The sequence below is a fragment of the Brienomyrus brachyistius genome, chromosome 1, assembly GCF_023856365.1.
Source record: "Brienomyrus brachyistius isolate T26 chromosome 1, BBRACH_0.4, whole genome shotgun sequence".
Lineage (NCBI taxonomy): Eukaryota > Metazoa > Chordata > Actinopteri > Osteoglossiformes > Mormyridae > Brienomyrus > Brienomyrus brachyistius.
This window is the reverse complement of record NC_064533.1, coordinates 10,473,900-10,493,341: the sequence shown is the minus strand read 5'-3', so window position 1 is coordinate 10,493,341 and position 19,442 is coordinate 10,473,900. Positions and strand designations below refer to the sequence as shown.

Here is a 19,442-nt window from a genome sequence, read left to right as displayed (position 1 = left end):
GAAACGACGGTGATATTACGATTTTAAATATGCAGAACTGTCAACTAGCACAGATGCATGTAGGCCTATGACATGTGTGAAGCAACTGAGGGAGAAAGATGTTTTAATTTTAAAAATGAGTCAGTTATATTACGGCTTGGCATTATTAGTTTGCTGGATTAAATTTTGTTGATGCGGGTCATTTTAAATAACCTTCTCAAAAAAGGTAAAGCAATAGGCCTATTAAAATCTGTAAATAAACAGATTTATGAATGAATTTAAAATAAATAAATAAAAATCTGCAAAGTTCACGGCGGGGAGTACTTCTTTCTGGCAGCAAGACGTTAGTTTGCCTTTGCAGTTATCGCAGCGATGCCTCCTTGGAGATGCGCGGAACCGGGCGGGGACCGTCTCTGTCACGCCATAAATCATTTCGCTTCACCGGGGACACAGTTCAAAATTCATCACAATATTTATGGGTTTAGCAGAAGCTTTTATTGCAGGGCAACTTCCATTACAGAGACATGTTGGGTATTTACTGAAGCAATTTCCCCAGCTGTGACATTATTTCATTCTTTACGTGTTTGGGAGATGGTCTTATACAGCAGAGCCCTCTGCTTCACACTTTGTCCGTTAACATAACTGGATATTTTACAGGCAATTTAGATTAAGTGTCTTGATGAAAGTAACAGCTGCGCTTTAACTTTCTACCTTCTGCTCTTAAGTCTAGCTTCTTGCCCGCTATTCCAAATGGAAAGGGAGATTTAAACCATGCAGGCACAGTTAAGTTATCGATGTCAGTCACGGACTTCATGTTAACCGAACGACCCCCTGGATCACATCCTACAGAGGGCTCCGGAATGAGAAAACAATGCCCCAGGCTGACTGGGGATGCACTGAAAGCCAATGTCATATTTCACATATAATAACCCTCTCACGCGTCTGAATCTTCGAAAATGACCATAAAAAAACAAGGTAAGCGCACTATCTTGACAGTTTTGACCATTACAATACATTTACGCGCATTTTCTTGGCTGATGTTATTATCTAAAACCACTTACAACTGTCACCTATTTGCACAGCAGGATGTTCTACTGGACTAGTTAAGGTGAAGCACCCCAGTCGCACGGTAATGTATCAGGGTCTCTACTGAGATTCTGTGATGACAAGCATTTGTTTCTGCCTGCATTCCAGCCTTCCCGTGCAACTGAAACGGACGTGTTGCTTTGTTCTTTTAAAGGTTACAGCGCAGTATATGAAATAAAATAAAATATGCAGATAAGCGGTTGGAAGGTGGATAAATAGTTTGCTACAAAAATTATATAACATTATAAAATATAATGTGAACAATCGCGAATTATCCGAATACTTTTGTTCTTCTCATAAAATTGCATAAGTGTTACACAACCGATTTTCTTTTACACAGATAGGTTTATTTGAAAACCATAATAAAAACAAAATACCAGCCAACTCGTCACACTGTATCTCAAAGTGTGCCAAACATCCTTTTTCATACGAACTATCTCTACATGCATTTTAAGTAAGATGTAGTTTAAGCAATGGTTATGAGTTGGTGCCATTTGTATGTTATAAATCTTCAAAACTAAATTGATTTTTTAAAATATTTTTGAACACTGAATCTAATTAAACATATTTAACTATTCAAAATGTGAACGGTCAATTTCAGGTAACTTTATTTCCATTTTTAAGTGGAAGATGGATGCATTTTTCTCAATCCTGTAAAACCTCAAGCAGCTTTACTTTAAATCATTTGAAAACCATATGAATTACAGGTAGTTCTCTTGTGTTCCCATGAATTTCAAAGAATTTTAAAGAAATTATGGGTTAAATGAGGTGCACATGCATGGTGGTGGAGTGGTTAGCACTGTTGCCTCGCGCCTCTGCTAGCCTAGTTCGAGTATCCACCTGGATTACATGTGTGCGGAGTTTGCATGTCCTCCCTATGTCGTCGTGGGGTTTCCGCCGGGTACTCCGGTTTCCTCCCACAGTCCAAAGACATGCTGAGGCTAATGAGAGTTACTAACTTGCCCGTAGAAGTGCATGTGTGAGTGTGCCCTGTGATGGGCTGGACCTATAGGCTCCGGACCCCCGCGACCCAGAAGGATGAGCGGTTTGGAAAATGGATGGATGGGTTAAATGTTCAAAAGTGTATATTTGTCTTTAAAAAAATCACTATATATGCATGCAAGTTGTACTTTTCACCTTATATGAGTAACAGGACAGAAAGCAACAGCACTGAACTTTAGCATAAAATTAGCAAATTCATGAAGAACCGCTTGATACATACTAATTAATATCATGAAAAATACATGAAAGTGAGAGCTTACATTACAGTGAAAACCTGAGGACACGATTAAAATGTGTATTTAACTAGCATATTATTGATTTATCATAGTGAAAATGTATTTAAAGCATAAATGGAAAATATCGTCACCGAACAACACAAAAACAAGATTTGTGATGGTTGTTAATCATGGTGAAGTGCAGCGTCAGTGAGCAGAGACAGGTGACGCTCTGTTTTTTCAGTGTATTGTAGTTTTCATTAATGTTTTACATTATGTGTGATACATTTGCAATGATGACTTTGTGGAACCTTTGCTTTATAATAACATGTATTCTAAGGCTACTTTTCATGCATATTTATACATATAATGTCCTGGGGACAGAAATAGCACTTATTGGTCCTTATACACGTATATAATTCAGTTATTTATTAATAAATACCAGAACACCCCAGCGACCTATAATAGGACAAACGGTTACAGTAAATGGATGGATGGGTGGAAATATCAAAACAAAACAAACAACAAAACACGATTTTTTTAAGTAAAAGCGGAAAAACTACATATCCCACGATGTACTAGAGGTTGCCTTCTCAACCACACATGCTGCACGTGTCCTTCCAGTGGCCGTTTCTCGGGCTGCCATTGGCTGACGGCAGCGCCCCGTTAGATTGTCGCCGTGTTTGGGTGTAGCAGCTTACGGGGGGGAAATGGCGGCCGATACGGGGAGATACCGGGGTTCAGTCACGAAAAGCAATGACCCTTCCGGGCTTCTCATCTCTGTCATCAGGTAGGCAAGGTGGCCGTTTGCACAGGTGACTGGAAAGTAGTCAGCTCCTTGGTTTGGGGTGGGTGGCAAACCCCTTACTGCCGATAAACGGGCGTTGTTTTCGGCCTGGATTATCAGTTACGTTCTTCTGTATCCGGTGTTTTGAGGCTCTATTTTAAATCACGATAAAACAATTCCGCATAAATGTAATACAGTGTACGCGAGGGTTAAATAGGCGGCATTTATGCTGTATCGGAGATGAACACCTGAAATAACAAGCTGTTATTTACATCTAATTGCAGTATATAAAAGGGAGCGCTACGTTTAAGAATAAATATTAACGTTGACATTAATTACTTGAGCGTAAAAGAGGTAAAGCGTCCATTACTGAGGACAGACGGAGGATAAAGTGTTCGGCAGCGGTGTAGATTGTTTGAGGTGCATGTATCTTTATCGGCGGCGTTCTTTCCTCCGCATCCCTTTGAGGGAGACGGAGCTCCGCCGTTTTAAAACGCCGCACATTCCCGTCTGGCTTTCGGGGAGCTGGCCTGTGAAATTGCATGCGAAGAAACGCGACGTCCAGAGTCAATTTCAGCGTCTGGTGAGCCGCTGCCGGTCTCCGCTTCCTGGTTCTTCGTGCCGTGCAGTAGCTTCTCCCGTCTTCCTTCATCCTCTCTCCACTACCCCCCTCCCTGCAAGATTAGTCCCTGATTTCCCACTCCTCAGAGGTCACCTCACATACCAAAAGTTTCCCTACACAGAGCATATTGTGTAGTAAACGACGCCCAAAATCAACGCAGATGGTTTATGCCTGGTATTAATACCCTTCAGTCAATCACCAGGTAAACCTTCATCAAAAACAGGGAAGCAAATGGTGTGAAATATATTATATGTACAACATACAACCTTGTTGTCTTGTGAAGATGCCTTGCTCAGCTGATCATGTAACCCTGGGTGAAAGATCTTCAGGTCTTCAAGTCTCACTACTGCAGTGAGGTCTCTACTGTATATTTGTATCCAACAATTTTGGCACCATATATAACTGGATTTATGCAACAGTAAGAAATCCACTCCCTGTATTACACCTGCAAACTAAACCCGACCAGCCTGTAGGAGGCACTGATTCAAGCTGACTTAATAAGGCATGCTTGAGACATCCCTCCGGTGAAGTTGAATGCCATAAATCAGTCTTGTCTGCTGTGAATCTGGCAGGACATGGAAAGAGCTTTACTGAAGGCTCTGTGCTTCTCGCGGATGGGGCCGGCTCTTTCTTCTGCTCGGTAGGGGGCCTGAGGGCGAGTGTGCCCCCCACTACTCTGTAGGCCCCATGCCAGGATTTGGCAGTCAGATGTTGTACTCGTGTGCAGTTTTGTTTGCTGTTAAATTAATGGGCCGTGATGAAAAGCTGAAGTGCTGTGAGCATTTTACTGTGGTTTCATTATCTTCTCCCGAGTCCCTTGCCCCTCTGCATTTAGCTGAGAGCAGAGTTCCCTGTGCTGAGTTTACATGTCCCACTCATAAGGATGCCCCCATGCCTCACCTCTTGCTGTCTTTCTTCAGGTCTTTGAACCCACACAGTTAGCTCCTAGCTGTAGTAGCCTTTCTCCATTGGTTTTATTGCTTTTCGCTTCGTCTTGGGGATGTTTCCAGGCAGATGAGCTTCTGTAGATAGTCAGAGGAGAGTGTCTCCAACCGTCTGATCTGTCTGCGGGGGTGTGTATCCCCAAGCGACAGCTGTCATGATGAATGCTCTGTTGTCATGCGACTAATTTCCATTGGGGCGTCGGTGTGGCTTAGCCGAAAGCACATCGCTCTGGCCGCTGACTTGTGCACGCGCGATCTCTGCGCAGGACACTGTCGAGCAGCGACAATGTGCAGGACCGGGAGACAGAGAAGGGTCGCCTGGAGGAGGCCTACGAGAAGTGTGACCGCGACCTGGACCAGCAGATAGTGCAGCACTACACCGAGCTGACCACAGCCATCCGCACCTACCAGAGCATCACTGAGCGCATCACCAGCTCCCGCAACAAGATCAAGCAGGTAAGCGAGCGGCAGGCATCCCAATGCTCTCAAAACATTGGTACTTTTGGTATTTTCCTTTTCCAAGCAGCTTGGGTACTTCTTTGGTACTCTGGTACTTTGGGGTGGGACTTGAATCGCTTTCTCTGTTGATTGGTTATGCAAATTTCCTGCCTCTAAACATATTACAACTGCCATCTAAATAAATAAATAAATATGTGTGTGTGTAATCTGGTCAAAGGAACAGATACAAGAAAAAGATCCGGATGGCATGACAAGATATTTAAAAAGTATTTTGTTCGTGCATAACATGCAGTGTTGGTATTAATATCACACATCGTCCAGCCCTATAATATACTACAGCCATTGAATTCAATGCACAATACCCCACCTCGTGTTGTGGTGTCATTCGGTGCTCGTACCAGTTTTTATATCAGTGGAAAACTATTGTAATGCTGGTGGTCACATGACAGGGTTAGCAGGGCGGCGTCATTGGTGGTCACATGACAGGGTCAGCAGGTTGACGTTGTTGCTGGTCATAGTCCAGCAAAAATGAAACACAGTCCCCGTTCCCTCTCTGGGTGTGGAAGCCGAGTCGTGGTTCAAACCGGTCCTCAGGGACCCCTGGACAGTCCAGGTTTTGTTGTATCGCATAGAGCCTGTTGGAGACAGATCCCAAACGGACTTGCCGGTTGTTGCCTCAGAACTGCTGCTTAATCATTACTGGGAGGGTCTGTAGGATGGCAGCTGGACAGGGGATGTGCACTTAAACACAAAGTGCTGTGTCTCCTGATGAACAGCCTGCTCTTATGCTCTGCATTGTCTAGTCTGTGATATTATTTATATGCAGAATAATAAGCAGTTTATGAGACTGATTATGTTTCGCTGCTGTGCTGTGATGAGTATGCAGGATGAGTATAGTCGTCTTTATGGGGGAACGGTCTCCAGACACACGGTGCCGAGCTCAGTTACTAGGGTGACACTGGCGAACCTCACGGGTGAGATCGGGGGGGGGGGGGGGATGTTGGCTTAGACTGACGGCCGAGGTGCTTCACACACCCACATACATACACCTGTGGACGGGCTCCTGCCGGGCAGGTTCTGAGTGTGTGTGAAGTGCGGCTCTTGCGTTTTCACGCTCTGTGCTGCCCTATTCTCACCCTGACCCGCCTCCGTGAGGACCCTCGCTCACCGGGGTGCCTGTCAGGCTGTGAGGATGGGCAGCCCAGGCGGTACAGCGGGGTCACGCAGAGCTTCCCGGTGTTTACCGGGACAGCTGTCAGAGACGGTGCAGAGATCCCATGTGTGCTGGAAGGGGGCGGTGGGGTCTGCTGCTGCCCCTTCTGTTTACAGCTTGGTCTCCGAGGCAACTGGATGGATGCAGGCATTCCATTGCGAGGTCACATGGCGTTGGGCTAATTTTTGCAGACTTTGTGTAAAGCGTTTGCTTACTTGCTTAGACGGATCACTCAGATTAATGGACGCCCTCTGAGGGTGACCAAGATCCTTCCCTCCTCCATTAGACTCATTTGCACTGCGTATGGGTGGGAGGTGTGTGTCTGCCTCTGTTTCTGAAACGCTACCGTCTCACTGCTGTCAGACATTCTGCTGGGCCAGTTTTTATGCTAATGTTTCGGGAACATTGTCTGCCCATGGTCCCGACTGCTGTCAGAGCTGGGAGACGTCGTTCTTCCCTGTTTACCGGGAAGCTGGATCGCGGGCATCTTCCCTGCTACTCTGACTTCCCATCGGACCTCCTGATTCCCGGCGTACTGCCAGTGTGGGCTGGGTGGTCTGCCTGCCGCTGTGCCCAGTACCTGTGCTGTTGCTGTCCCGCCCTCTCGCGTTTGCTCATTTGCCCTCGGCCAGTGAGAGTGATTCGCAGCCAGCCTGTGATTGGGATCTGGGAGACAGTTGTGCTGTGAACCCTTCAGTATGATACAGAGATTGTATTAGCTGTATAAACTTTTATTATGAATTTTATTTAGTTTATTGGACTGTTGATTTACTTTTATTTAGTCCCCTGGGTGTCTAACCCTTCAAGATGGCTTTGGCTGGCCCTGCCCTCCCCCAAATCTTATATTCTTTTTACGTGGCTCTGGTCCCCCTGCCCCATAATTGCATTACCCTTTAGAGGGACCCTATTATGCTTTCTTGGCTTTTCCCTTTCCTTCAGTGTGTTATATAGCTTTCTGTGCATGTCTGCAAAGTCTTAAGGCCCCCAGTACATTCTAAAGGCAGTTACTCACCACAGAAACCGCTCTTCTCTAATTTGTCTGAAACTCCTCGTTGGAATTCCAGCCCTGACTTCCGTGACATAGTGAGGTCACCTTGTAATGCAATCCTTACTGGCCGTCTGTCTTCAAGGATTTGTCTGCAGTCTGCAAGACAGTGGTGGAACATGTAGAAGCTGACCAGTTAGAGCACACTGGCCTCATCGGGGGTGTGTCTTAAGGCTCTAAGTGTTTCAGACAGTTTGACAGCGAATAGATTTACAGTATGAGTGAAATGTGTCTTTGGAACAATGAAGCATGTGAATCAATTGTAATAGACACCAATAATAACTTTTTGAACAATTAAAATAAATATAATTGATGCTCTTAAAGGTGTGGTTGGTCCCGCCCCCTAGACCCATTACTCTCTAAAATGCCTCTGGTTGACCCTAACCCCACTTCTCTTACCCTTTCAGGTGGGTGTGGTCAACCCTGCCCCCTTCATCTTTTAGCCTCTGATGGCTTAGCCACACATGCTAATTCTAAGCAGCTCACCTTCACATCAGTCCCATCGATAGTCTCCAGAAGAGGGCCGCTTTCCCCCGCTTACATCACTCTCTCCCTCCCTAGGTGAAGGAGAACCTGCAGTCATGTAAGATGCTGCTTCACTGCAAACGGGACGAGCTGCGGAAACTCTGGATCGAGGGCATTGAGCATAAGCATGTGCTCAACCTGCTGGACGAGATCGAGAACATCAAGCAGGTCCCTCAGAAGCTGGAGGCCTGCATGGCCAGCAAGCACTACCTACACGCCACTGATATGCTGGTGGGTCTGTGTGTGTGTGTGTGTGTGTGTGTGTGTGTGTGTGTGTGTGTGTGTGTGTGTGAGAGAGAGAGAGCGTGAGAGTGGAACGTTTCACAGGGATTTATGGGCAGCCGGTTCTTTCAGTGTTGGGTCCAGCATTGTGCTTCCTGGGATCGGAACTAGCAACATACCGTTTGCCACCTGCAGCCCAGTTGAAGCATTTTCTTATGTTATTGCACCCCCTGTAGGCAGCTGCCTCCTGTGCGTTTCCTCATTATCCACCTGTCCCCCGTCACGGCCGTCCGCTGCCATCGCCCCCCCTCCTCCTCTGTCCTCTTCCCTGCCCTCACAATGTGACTGTCAAAACACACCCCCCTATTCATTTAGTCGCCCATATCTCATCACACGGCTCCTGTTTCATGCTGCGAGCCTCTCAGCCTGCTAAGTGCCCCCCCTTCATGTGGCGAGGGCCCCTCCGACCCCGCAGAGTTCACATACCCGATTAGCCTGACAGTCCAGCCCTGTAACCACGTTATCCAGTCCATCCCCTCCCATCCTGCAGCCCCCTAATGAGGCTCTCTCTCTCACACATGCTTATTTTATTTGTGCAAGGGGGGGGATGATGATGATGCATTACCTCGCTCTTTGCTAACACAGCCCCCATTTACATGCACACAAACGTAACCCCAGAGCGTCCCCCCCCCCAGTGATGAGAGGGGTTCCTCTCCAGACCGCTGTCATCTGGCTGTCACCTCCCACTAATAAATTGCTCTCATTTAGTATAAGTGGTTATTACACACACAGGCTTGATACAAACAGAAAAGGGCAGCACTGCAGTCCAGTCACAACCGGGTATCCCTGCCCTTTACTGGAAGGCCCTGCTCTGCTTGGTCAGATAGGCTCCCTATTATTGTGCCTGTCCTCCTCCTGTCTGCTCTGCTGACGTCTGTGTACACAGTTTGTCCCAAGGCACTGATTATGTGTGCAGATTGTCCCCGGCCTTTGGAAATGGCCTGTCCCTCTCCTGCACAATCCCCCCGTGTGAGCGGGAGCCCTGTCCCATCAGGTGGCACCACGTGTGGGTGCCCTGTGTCCCGTCAACTGACCCTCTGTGTGAGCGAGTGCCCTGTGTCCCGTCAACTGACCCTCTGTGTGAGCGAGTGCCCTGTGTCCCGTCAACTGACCCTCTGTGTGAGCGAGTGCCCTGTGTCCCGTCAACTGACCCTCTGTGTGAGCGAGTGCCCTGTGTCCCGTCAACTGACCCTCTGTGTGAGCGAGTGCCCTGTGTCCCGTCAACTGACCCTCTGTGTGAGCGAGTGCCCTGTGTCCCGTCAACTGACCCTCTGTGTGAGCGAGTGCCCTGTGTCCCGTCAACTGACCCTCTGTGTGAGCGAGTGCCCTGTGTCCCGTCAACTGACCCTCTGTGTGAGCGAGTGCCCTGTGTCCCGTCAACTGACCCTCTGTGTGAGCGAGTGCCCTGTGTCCCGTCAACTGACCCTCTGTGTGAGCGAGTGCCCTGTGTTCCCTCGGGTGGCCTGTGTCCTCTGGGGTGGCCCCGTGTGTGACTGGGTGCCCTGTGTCCCCTCGGGTGGCCTGTGTGTGACTGGGTGCCCTGTGTCCCCTGGGGTGGCCCCGTGTGTGACTGGGTGCCCTGTGTCCCCTCGGGTGGCCTGTGTGTGACTGGGTGCGCGGTGTCCCCTCGAGTGGCTCCGTGTGTGACTGGGTGCCCTATGTCCCCTGGGGTGTCCCCTTGTGTGACTGGGTGCCCTGTGTCCCCCTGGGGTGGCCCCTTGTGTGACTGGGTGCCCTGTGTCCCCCTGGGGTGGCCTGTGTGTGACTGGGTGCCCTGTGTCCCCCTGGGGTGGCCCCTTGTGTGACTGGGTGCTCTGTGTCCCCTCGGGTGGCCTGTGTGTGACTGGGTGCCCTGTGTCCCCCTGGGGTGGCCCCTTCGGTGACTGGGTGCTCTGTGTCCCCTCGGGTGGCCTGTGTGTGACTGGGTGCCCTGTGTCCCCTGGGGTGGCCCCTTGTGTGACTGGGTGCCCTGTGTCCCCTGGGGTGGCCCCTTGTGTGACTGGGTGCCCTGTGTCCCCTGGGGTGGCCCCTTGTGTGACTGGGTGCCCTGTGTCCCCTGGGGTGGCCTGTGTGTGACTGGGTGCCCTGTGTCCCCTGGGGTGGCCCCGTGTGTGACTGGGTGCCCTGTGTCCACCTGGGGTGGCCCCTTGTGTGACTGGGTGCTCTGTGTCCCCTCGGGTGACCTGTGTGTGACTGGGTGCCCTGTGTCCCCCTGGGGTGGCCCCGTGTGTGACTGGGTGCCCTGTGTCCCCTGGGGTGGCCCCGTGTGTGACTGGGTGCCCTGTGTCCCCTGGGGTGGCCCCGTGCGTGACTGGGTGCCCTGTGTCCCCTGGGGTGGCCCCGTGCGTGACTGGGTGCCCTGTGTCCCCCGGGGTGGCCCCGTGCGTGACAGGGTGCCCTGTGTCCCCTGGGGTGGCCTGTGTGTGACTGGGTGCCCTGTGTCCCCTGGGGTGGCCCCGTGTGTGACTGGGTGCCCTGTGTCCCCTGGGGTGGCCTGTGTCCCCTGGGGTGGCCCCGTGTGTGACTGGGTGCCCTGTGTCCCCTGGGGTGCCCTGTGTCCCCTGGGGTGGCCCCGTGTGTGACTGGGTGCCCTGTGTCCCCTTGGGTGGCCCCGTGTGTGACTGGGTGCTCTGTGTCCCCTGGGGTGCCCTGTGTCCCCTGGGGTGGCCCCGTGTGTGACTGGGTGCCCTGTGTCCCCACAGGTGACGGCGGTGGAGTCCCTAGAAGGCCACCTTCTGCAGGTGGAGGGCCTCAGCGACCTTCGCCTGGAGCTTCACAGCAGGAAGCTGAACATCCACCTGGTGCTGATCGACGAGCTGCACCGTCATCTCTACATCAAGTCCACGGGCCGCGTGGGCCAGCGGCAGCGGGGGGGGCGCCCCAGCGGGTGAGCCAGCCCCCCTCTACAGGGCCCTTTACCCATGATGCCTTGGCTGCGGTGGTGGAGGGGGTCTCTGTGCGAGCTTTAATTAAGCTGACCACCTGGTTATTGTGCAGGATGGGCGATGATTGTATTACTGTACTGTAATGTTGCCATGAACCCCCCTTTGCTTCCTGGCCCCTAGCTGTGCCGTTAGCTCTGGTAGTGATAGGAGTGTGAGCGCCCCCCAGTGGAGGCAAACACACGCACGCAATATGTAGCTGATCGGCTGTGTGTAGTTGCACGCGTTTCTGAGCTCGCACAAATGCACACTCACTCATGCGCAGTGGTGTCACGCTTTGACTCCTGTCGGTGATGCATATCGGCATGGGGAGCTATCGGTCCCCCCCCCAGGTGAAAGCACATATATGGGAAAGAAACCAATATCTCACCAGCCCTCCTGCTTCCCCAACCTGCAGCCCGCCAGTGAAAGACCAGACGCAGCTCCCCCTGCTGGAAGCCAGCGGGGTGCCCTCCCCACGCAAGTTCTTGGACCCCGCCCAGTTCGGCCCCCTCTCCGGTTGTAACGGTCAGTAATCATCATCAGCCCGTCGAGGGCCCAAGGACCCTCAATACTGCCAGCAAGTGCGGCCCTGAGGGGGCCGCTTAAGCTGGAATAATTAGTGCAATAATCAGTATGGCTTTGTATCTGAGCGCTCGTCTGGACCGGGAACTAGCAAATGCCATGGCCCTCCAGGAGTCTGGACTGGGAAGGTGGGGGGAGGGTATGAGGCTCCCTATCTCGGGACGCGGGGGTCTGAATATATGTGTAATGTATGTAATTAAGAGGGTCCCACAAAGCCAGAACACCCCATGTAAGTGCTGTGTAAAGCCTTAACGTTGCTTAACTGTTTTACTTAACAGAGTGACGGGCTCTCAGCGCTAATTTCATACATAAACATCAGGGGCTTCACGCTGATGAAATGTCCCCCTCCCCCCCCTCACGGGTGTTGCTTATGAATTAATGGGCGAAGATAAACCAGCAACCCCCCCCCCCCCGATGTTCCTCGGCTGTTCCCAGAGCCCCTGAGTGCCCGTCCGATTCGTGTCTCCGTAACAGTTTCCATTTGCGGCATATTTACCGCGGCGGCAGAAAGCGCTTTCACTTCGCACCCGAGGCCCGGGCCGGCTGCACGCTAATTGCAGTTTTCTCCGCATTATGTGAAAAGCTCGCAATTACTGGCGGCGGGGTCCTGCAGCTCGGGGTGGTGGCGATGGTGGCGGCCGGCGCTTCCCGCGCTTCTCGCGCCGCCTTTGCGAGGCAGCTCTGCCTAATGGGGCCGCACACACCTCATTTGTAGCCTGTAATTGTCGTAATTACAGTGCAAACTACAGTGGAGAAAATCAGGTCCATTAAGTCGCCATAAACATTAGGTCATTTATGATTCTGCTGTTACGTGGGAATCACAAATGGTATCAAATTGCAGTTAGTATGGGCTCTCTGTCGCTGTTGGTCTAAGCTGATGCGGCCTTCTGGACTGTGTGGAGTGAGGGTAATGATGTAGGGGGCCCTGCGCGTGTTCTTATGAGGGCCTGCTGGTGTCGGATCTGGCCATCGTTTAATCTACGCTTCAGAATAGTTCCCAAGAGCCTATGACAGCAGTCGCTGTGGAGCCGGCGGTCACCACGGTGATTACAGTTAGGGTTGCGGTCATCATGTGATGATGGCGGCTGCCATGACCCCCGAGCGCACTCTCTCCCACAGTGGCGGCGGATGACCTGGAAGTGGACCCGGAGGAGAACAGCGCAGAGTTCATGGGAATCCTCATCAAGGGCCTGGCCAAGCTGAAGAAGATCCCCGAGACCGTGAAGGCCATCATCGACCGGCTGGAGCCCGAGCTCAAGCAGATCGTCAAGCGCTCCACCACCCAAATCGCGGATCATGCCTACCAGCGGGGGGAGAGCCTCTGCCAGGAGAAGCAGCCCCGGTCAGCTGGTGCTTTGTCTTACCTCGATAGACCTTCGTTAAGGGTTCATAAGCTAAAATGTAATCCTTGGGCATACTTTGGGGACTGTCCTACCGGCAGCTGTTTATTTTTGCGTTTGGGATAACTGCTCCATGTTTCCAAGGTGAAATAATCGTTTTTGCTTCAGTTAAATCTCCCTTTTGAGGTCCTTTTCGTTGCTGGGGAGCTTGCCGATCATTCACACAAACACCACAGATTACTACCCATTTCAGTCCTCTGCTGTCAGGCATAAAGGAAAGCGCGGGATGAGCGAGATAATGACAGCACTCGAGAGCATAATTACTCTCTGCGGAGATCAGCCCTGTCTCTTATTTTATGGTGCCTTCTGAGCAGGTGGTGGGGGGGTTCTGGCTGGGGGCTGGACCCTCTACTGCCAAGGCCCCTTCTGGCCTGTGTCACACACTACAACTCAGCCCCCTCTTGTGTGTGGGAATGTTACTCGGGCCTTACTCTCATGATAACTTTTACTCAACCCCCTGTCATGTGGGAATGTTACTTGGACCTTACTCTCTCATGGTAATTATTTCTCAGCCCCTTCTTGTGTGCGGTGTTACTCAAGCCTTACTCTCATAACTATTACTCAACCCCCTGTCATGTGTGGGAATGTTACTCGGGCCTTACTCTCATCATTACCATTACTTGGCCCCCTCCTGTGAGTGTGTGAAAGTTACTCAGGCCTCTCTGTAATGGTAGCTATTACTCAGCTGCATGCTCTCTTGGGATTGTTGCTCAACTCCTATTCAGCCTTGGCACCTAAAGACTTAGATTAACAAGTCACATCTTTCAGTAGTGTTTAGCGGCTGTGTGTCTACGCACACACAGTTTTGTTCTCGGACACTGTTGCTATGGAAACCCCAGTGGAGGAGGGAGGCATTCCTGCTGGTTATGGTGTGAAGTGGCGTGAGGAATGAGCCCGGAGTCAACCTGCCTGCATGATGTCACTCTGCTGCTCTGTGGCATGACTACGCTCCCTGCCGTACATCCTCACTTAACACCTTGACTTTGGATGTTTTACTTGCCGCCTTTATTCACGGAATAAACCCGGAGTAAGTGTCTGGTTGGATGCTGCGGGTGAGTTCCCTGCTGGGTTGGAAGTGGGTGTGGCCTGCGTCACATGTAATTGGTTCAGGCAGGGTGGGCTTAGATAGTGGTGCTAATGAGGAATTAACATGGGCAGCACTTTTGACGAGCAGACCAGCCTGAAGAAGTGAAGGGTCAATTTGGGAACCAGGTACGACCCCAGTGTTCACAGCTGTCACACCGATAACATCCCGTAATTCTAAATCTCCGATGTGGCCAAGACTGGCAAAGAGTTCTGTCATTTTTACAAACTAACTTTACTAGTTTCCGTACTCTTCCCTCCTATGAAAAACTCCTTAAGTTTGACCGTGATGATCTTTTGTTTTTACACCCACTGCCATCTTTTTATTTGTAAGTTCTTTTAAATGTGTAAATCCTGGGCACTCAAGGTACTCTGGAGAAAGACAAACTGAAACCCACTGCATAATCAGCTTGTTATATGTAAGATTATATTTTGTTACTTGGCAACTGGTGAAAATGCTGTGTGTGTGTGTGTGTGTAAACACCGAGCGGCGGAAAGGATGCAGCGCGGACAGCGGAGTCAGGCGTGCCCTCGGAATACTCACAGGACGAACAGCACGGGAATGGCGATTATGAGCCATGATCCCGGGATTTGCTGCGTCATCCGCATGCTGCGGCCACTCTGGGACATTCTAAATCCTTCCTTGTCACGCGGTGCCATGTTACGTTTTGCTGTAGGATCTTTCCGAGGAGCAGAGGCCTTGTTTCTGAGACAGTAGTTTTCGGGCTGTAATTCAGCATTAAGCAAACCCACCTGGGTCGTTCCTTTGGTCAGGACAGTGGTCCACTTGGGCACTGTGGCCCAGAATGGCCCAGTTTAATAGAATCTGTGACGTTTATAAAGTGACTGGTTTTATATGTGCCACTGCAGGTCTGAACACGCATCCTTATAATTAGTTAATGGGAACAAGGCAGGTACAGCAGCCTGGTCTCCACCCGCAACGGTCAGGTCTCGCTCCAGAGCAGGTGGGGATGTGGAGGCCAGCCAGGTATAAGGCTGCTCTTCCCCTGGTGCATGTCTCCTGCTGGCCATCTGCTGCGCGAGGCCTCACAGCCCCTCAATGCGCCCGCCTGTGGTAACCTTTGACCTCGCAGCCTGGGGCTCCTCCTTTGCTGGCCTGCCTCAACTGAACTGAATGCACCTGATGGTCTCCTCTTCCTCCTCCTGAATTCCTTTGACCGCAATTCAGGCTGTTAAAGTGCTTATGATACTACGAGCACCTTTATCCCACCTGCTGCTGTGTTTCTGTTTGATTGCTCAAGTCCCGTCTTAAGCGGTAAATAAAACATCACTTACATTGACATGGTGGCTCTCCCTGTAGTGTCTAGATGCTGTTTCTCCTTACTGACTGAGCCCGAGATGCTACTGTGTGTTTTGGTAACTTGAGGTAACTTAAGGAAAGCAAGTCTTTGAGCCTGATTATAGGTGAAACTTAAATTAACTCGCTAAACGTGGGTTTTATTTATCCCTGGTTCGTTCTTACCTATTAAACAGTGTCGGTTTCTCTCTCTACACACTGCATGTCGCATGGCTTCGCATGGTGTTCTCAGTGCCCTCTAGAGGTGAGGAGCCTATCTGCATGCTCTGACTCACTCTGTACTGCCCCCAACAGGCTGTTGCTGGAACTGCTGGAGCTGCTCTTCGACAAGTTCAACGCGGTGGCCGGGGCACACAGCATCGTGCTTGGCCATCTGCAGCGCATAGTGGTGTCGCCCACGGGCGCCAAGGAGGGCATCAAGCTGTACGAGCAAGCTGACGTCTTCGCCAAGATCCAGACCGTCTTGCAGGTGTGTTTGACTCCCCCCTTCCCCTGCCATGTTAGGGGGCTTCATCAGTGTCCCTGTGTCTTACAACCTTAGACCCTTAGACCGAAGAACCAGTTTTAAACAGTCAGACAAGGCCATTTAGCCCCAATAGCTCCAGGGACCGTCTGACCCTGTTTTCTCAACTGTACATCACTTTAGATAAGAGCATCTCTTAAATACATGTAACTTTAATATAACACTTCTGTTGGTTCATATTAGGACAGGCACTGAGATTTGACGTGTGTTGGTCAGATGATTCAGCTGAGTTCTTCAGCACACACACACACACACACACACACACACACACGCACTGTACTGTGTGCTCTTCACTGGTCTGGGGCAGTGTTAGTGCCATTACTGGCTTCCTGTTAGTTGCCGCTTCTGCCTTTGCCTGCTGCTCACAGATGGTGCTGTTCCCTTCTGGCTGTGTCTTCAATTTCATCCATCAGGCCTTCCCCTCAGTCTCCAAAAGATGCTTGAGAACAGTTTGTGAGTAGTACGTGTCACATGCTTGAGGTCTGCAGTGTTTTTACAGTTTATTTTGTTCATATATTCTTAACTGAAAGTTTGACATTGGCATCCTTTGATTGTCCAGTTGGGGCTCGTTGTGACCGTACCGTTTATGTAGCTGTCGGCATAATGAGACATATCACTGCTTTCCTTATACGCAAGAACATGATTGGTCGCCTGTGATATATGCGTATCAGTATGACCAATCAGGTACTGTCTGTCAGCACTGTCGGAGACGGTGATCTGCACAGTAAGTGACTGGTCTTCTTGCCTGAGTGCCAGATTCCTGGGGGGGGGGCTGCGTGGAAAGGCGGGTGCTGTTTCACCGGCCGGGCGGGGTCTCTGCTGCCACCAGTGAGTGGGTATTTGCAGGCCGAGTGGGGGTCTCTGCCGCCACCAGTGAGTGGGTATTTGCAGGCCGAGTGGGGGTCTCTGCCGCCACCAGTGAGTGGGTATTTGTAGGCCGAGTGGGGGTCTCTGCCGCAACCAGTGAGTGGGTATTTGTAGGCCGAGTGGGGGTCTCTGCCGCAACCAGTGAGTGGGTATTTGCAGGCCGAGTGGGGGTCTCTGCCGCCGCCAGTGAGTGGGTATTTGCAGGCCGAGTGGGGGTCTCTGCCGCCGCCAGTCAGTGGGTATTTGCAGGCCGAGTGGGGGTCTCTGCCGCCGCCAGTCAGTGGGTATTTGCAGGCCGAGTGGGGGTCTCCGCCGCCAGTCAGTGGGTATTTGCAGGCCGAGTAGGGGTCTCCGCCGCCGCCAGTCAGTGGGTATTTGCAGGCCGAGTGGGTGTCTCTGCCGCCGCCAGTCAGTGGGTATTTGCAGGCCGAGTGGGGGTCTCTGCCGCCAGTCAGTGGGTATTTGCAGGCCGAGTGGGGGTCTCTGCCGCCGCCAGTCAGTGGGTATTTGCAGGCCGAGTGGGGGTCTCTGCCGCCACCAGTCAGTGGTTATTTGCAGGCCGAGTGGGGGTCGCTGCCGCCACCAGTCAGTGGGTATTTGCAGGCCGAGTGGGGGTCTCTGCCGCCTCCAGTGAGCGGGTATGCACATGGAGGAGATGGTAATGAACAGGATCCCATGTGACCGGAGCTGCTTTAGGGGGCTGAGTGTTAAGAGGAGTCCTGTGCCGGGACGCTTGGGGGGACGTTTTTCAGGTCCCCACAATATTGACCTCAGTTTTACAAAAAAATAAGAAAAACTAAAAATGTCAAAAGTCTTATTTTGTTTAGTTACTTATGGTTACGGTTAAGGCTGGGCGGCAACTTTTCATAGTTCACATTAGGGTTTTGCCCGCAGAAAGAAATGTAGAGTCCCCACAATGATAAGAATATTTGAACTGTTTACATGTATGGGTCTGAGTTTATGTGTATGTGTCTGGATAAACCTGGAACCTGTGAACATGGAGATCTGGAACCTTCCACAATTGCACATTCTGTGCAGACCCTGAGCGCGCCGCCCAGTGCGCGGCGTTTAAGTGAGTCCTCTTTGCAGTGAAAGGATCCTGGCATATGTGGCATATTCTGCTTTGCTGGGGGGAGGTGGGTGCATTGGAGTGTCGCTCCGCTTACTTAATGCCCGGGGCAGGAAGAGTGACTTTTATTAGGCATGATACAGGCTTTGGCTGCTGGCGACTGGCTCTCGAGGTGAGGTATCTGTCATTGCCCCCGTCTGGCCCCCAATTGCCGCTGCCACAACTGCTCCCTCCAGCACGTGGAGGCCCAGGTAACATCGATTATCAGCCTTTACAGGAGCACCGGGTAATGAGTTGGGATGCCGCGTTCTCTTCAGGCACTTTTCCTGACCCGCTTTCTGTCGTGGCACGACATGCCCCAGGCCCTTTTTCTGCAGGACTCTGCAGACGCAGTGAGAGCGGGAACTGTCGCAGGGAACCCTGGGTAATGGAGCGCGTGGCGCCCGCCGCCCTCCGGGGCTGGCGGTTGCCTGGGGTGGTTGTCGGTACGCCGCTGGACCGTGAGACGGTGCGATCTGACGATTAGCTGCTTGCCATGCAGGACACGGCCCCCCCAGTCCAGCGCTGTTATTACCTTCCCTCCCTCCTTCCCTCCTGGCCAGCCGGCTGTATCTCCGCTGAAAGCGCATCCCGCTTTGATTACGGCGACAGATCGCCCGCGCCGCGCCGCGCCCCCCCCCCCCAGCTCGCTCCCCAGGGAGCCCCCGCACACATTCTTTATTTATTTGCTTCCTTTTATTTCCCTTCTTTTGGCATCTATCTGTGGTTTTTTTTCCTGAGCCATCCATACCCCTCGTGGCTTCGTGTTCAATTAAAATGTCTCTTCTGATATCTGCCGAGCTGCAGCCCCCCCCTGAGAGATTGGATCGGGGGGGGGGGGGGGGCAGGCTAGGGGTGACGGTTGACAGGCGTATCGTGGTGAATACCTGCATAAGCACGTGGGGTGGGATGTGGGGGGGTCTGTAATGGAGTGGTGACGGGAAAACGTGGGCGACGACCACTAAGCGGATAACCGAGCTGACATAATGTAATGCGAGACTGGCAGGCTCACGCCTTAATGACTGGGGGGGCGGGCAGGCGGGGGGCTAATGGAGGGCCAAGGAGAGACCAGACTGGTCTTCAGGAGCCCAACATGAAGCCACTATCCCCATTACTGTTTTTAACACGCTCCGCAGGCATATCGATCCGTTTGTAGGTTGCGTGGATTTGCATGGGTGCCGCCCTTCGCTTCTACAAGCGCGGTTGTGCTCTGGTCAGACTCGCGATCCATCATGGTCCCTCTCTTAGGAGGGGGTCTGGGAAAGGGGGGTATATCCCGGTTTGCTCTGTGTGTCAGCTTACCCAAACACCCGGTGTGAGCGTGGCCCGGACCGCTCTGGGGTTTGGGTGTGACCCCCCCTCAGCAGTAGTTTGACCGCCAGGAGCCCCTCCGCAGTCTGTGTGACCGGACCGGTCGGGCGCACAGGGGAGGCGAGCTGTTCCTGAGTTGTGGTCTGTGACAAATGGCACGCACTAAA

The 19,442-nt window shown here is 51.7% G+C and overlaps 2 protein-coding genes across 2 annotated transcripts in view; both read left to right on the top strand.

Annotated features, from left to right (window-relative positions):
* Positions 1-19,442, top strand: part of lrguk (leucine-rich repeats and guanylate kinase domain containing) — a 115,243-nt gene that overhangs the window by 45,092 nt on the left and 50,709 nt on the right. The window lies entirely within an intron of this gene.
* The window catches only part of exoc4 (exocyst complex component 4), a 57,936-nt gene continuing 41,410 nt past the window's right edge, over positions 2,917-19,442 (top strand). Inside the window, 7 exon segments of the mRNA XM_049019255.1 lie at positions 2,917-3,072; positions 4,902-5,091; positions 7,914-8,108; positions 10,862-11,046; positions 11,499-11,608; positions 12,785-13,007; positions 15,761-15,935. Coding sequence (XP_048875212.1) covers positions 2,993-3,072; positions 4,902-5,091; positions 7,914-8,108; positions 10,862-11,046; positions 11,499-11,608; positions 12,785-13,007; positions 15,761-15,935 — 1,158 coding nt within the window. The 5' untranslated portion in view covers positions 2,917-2,992.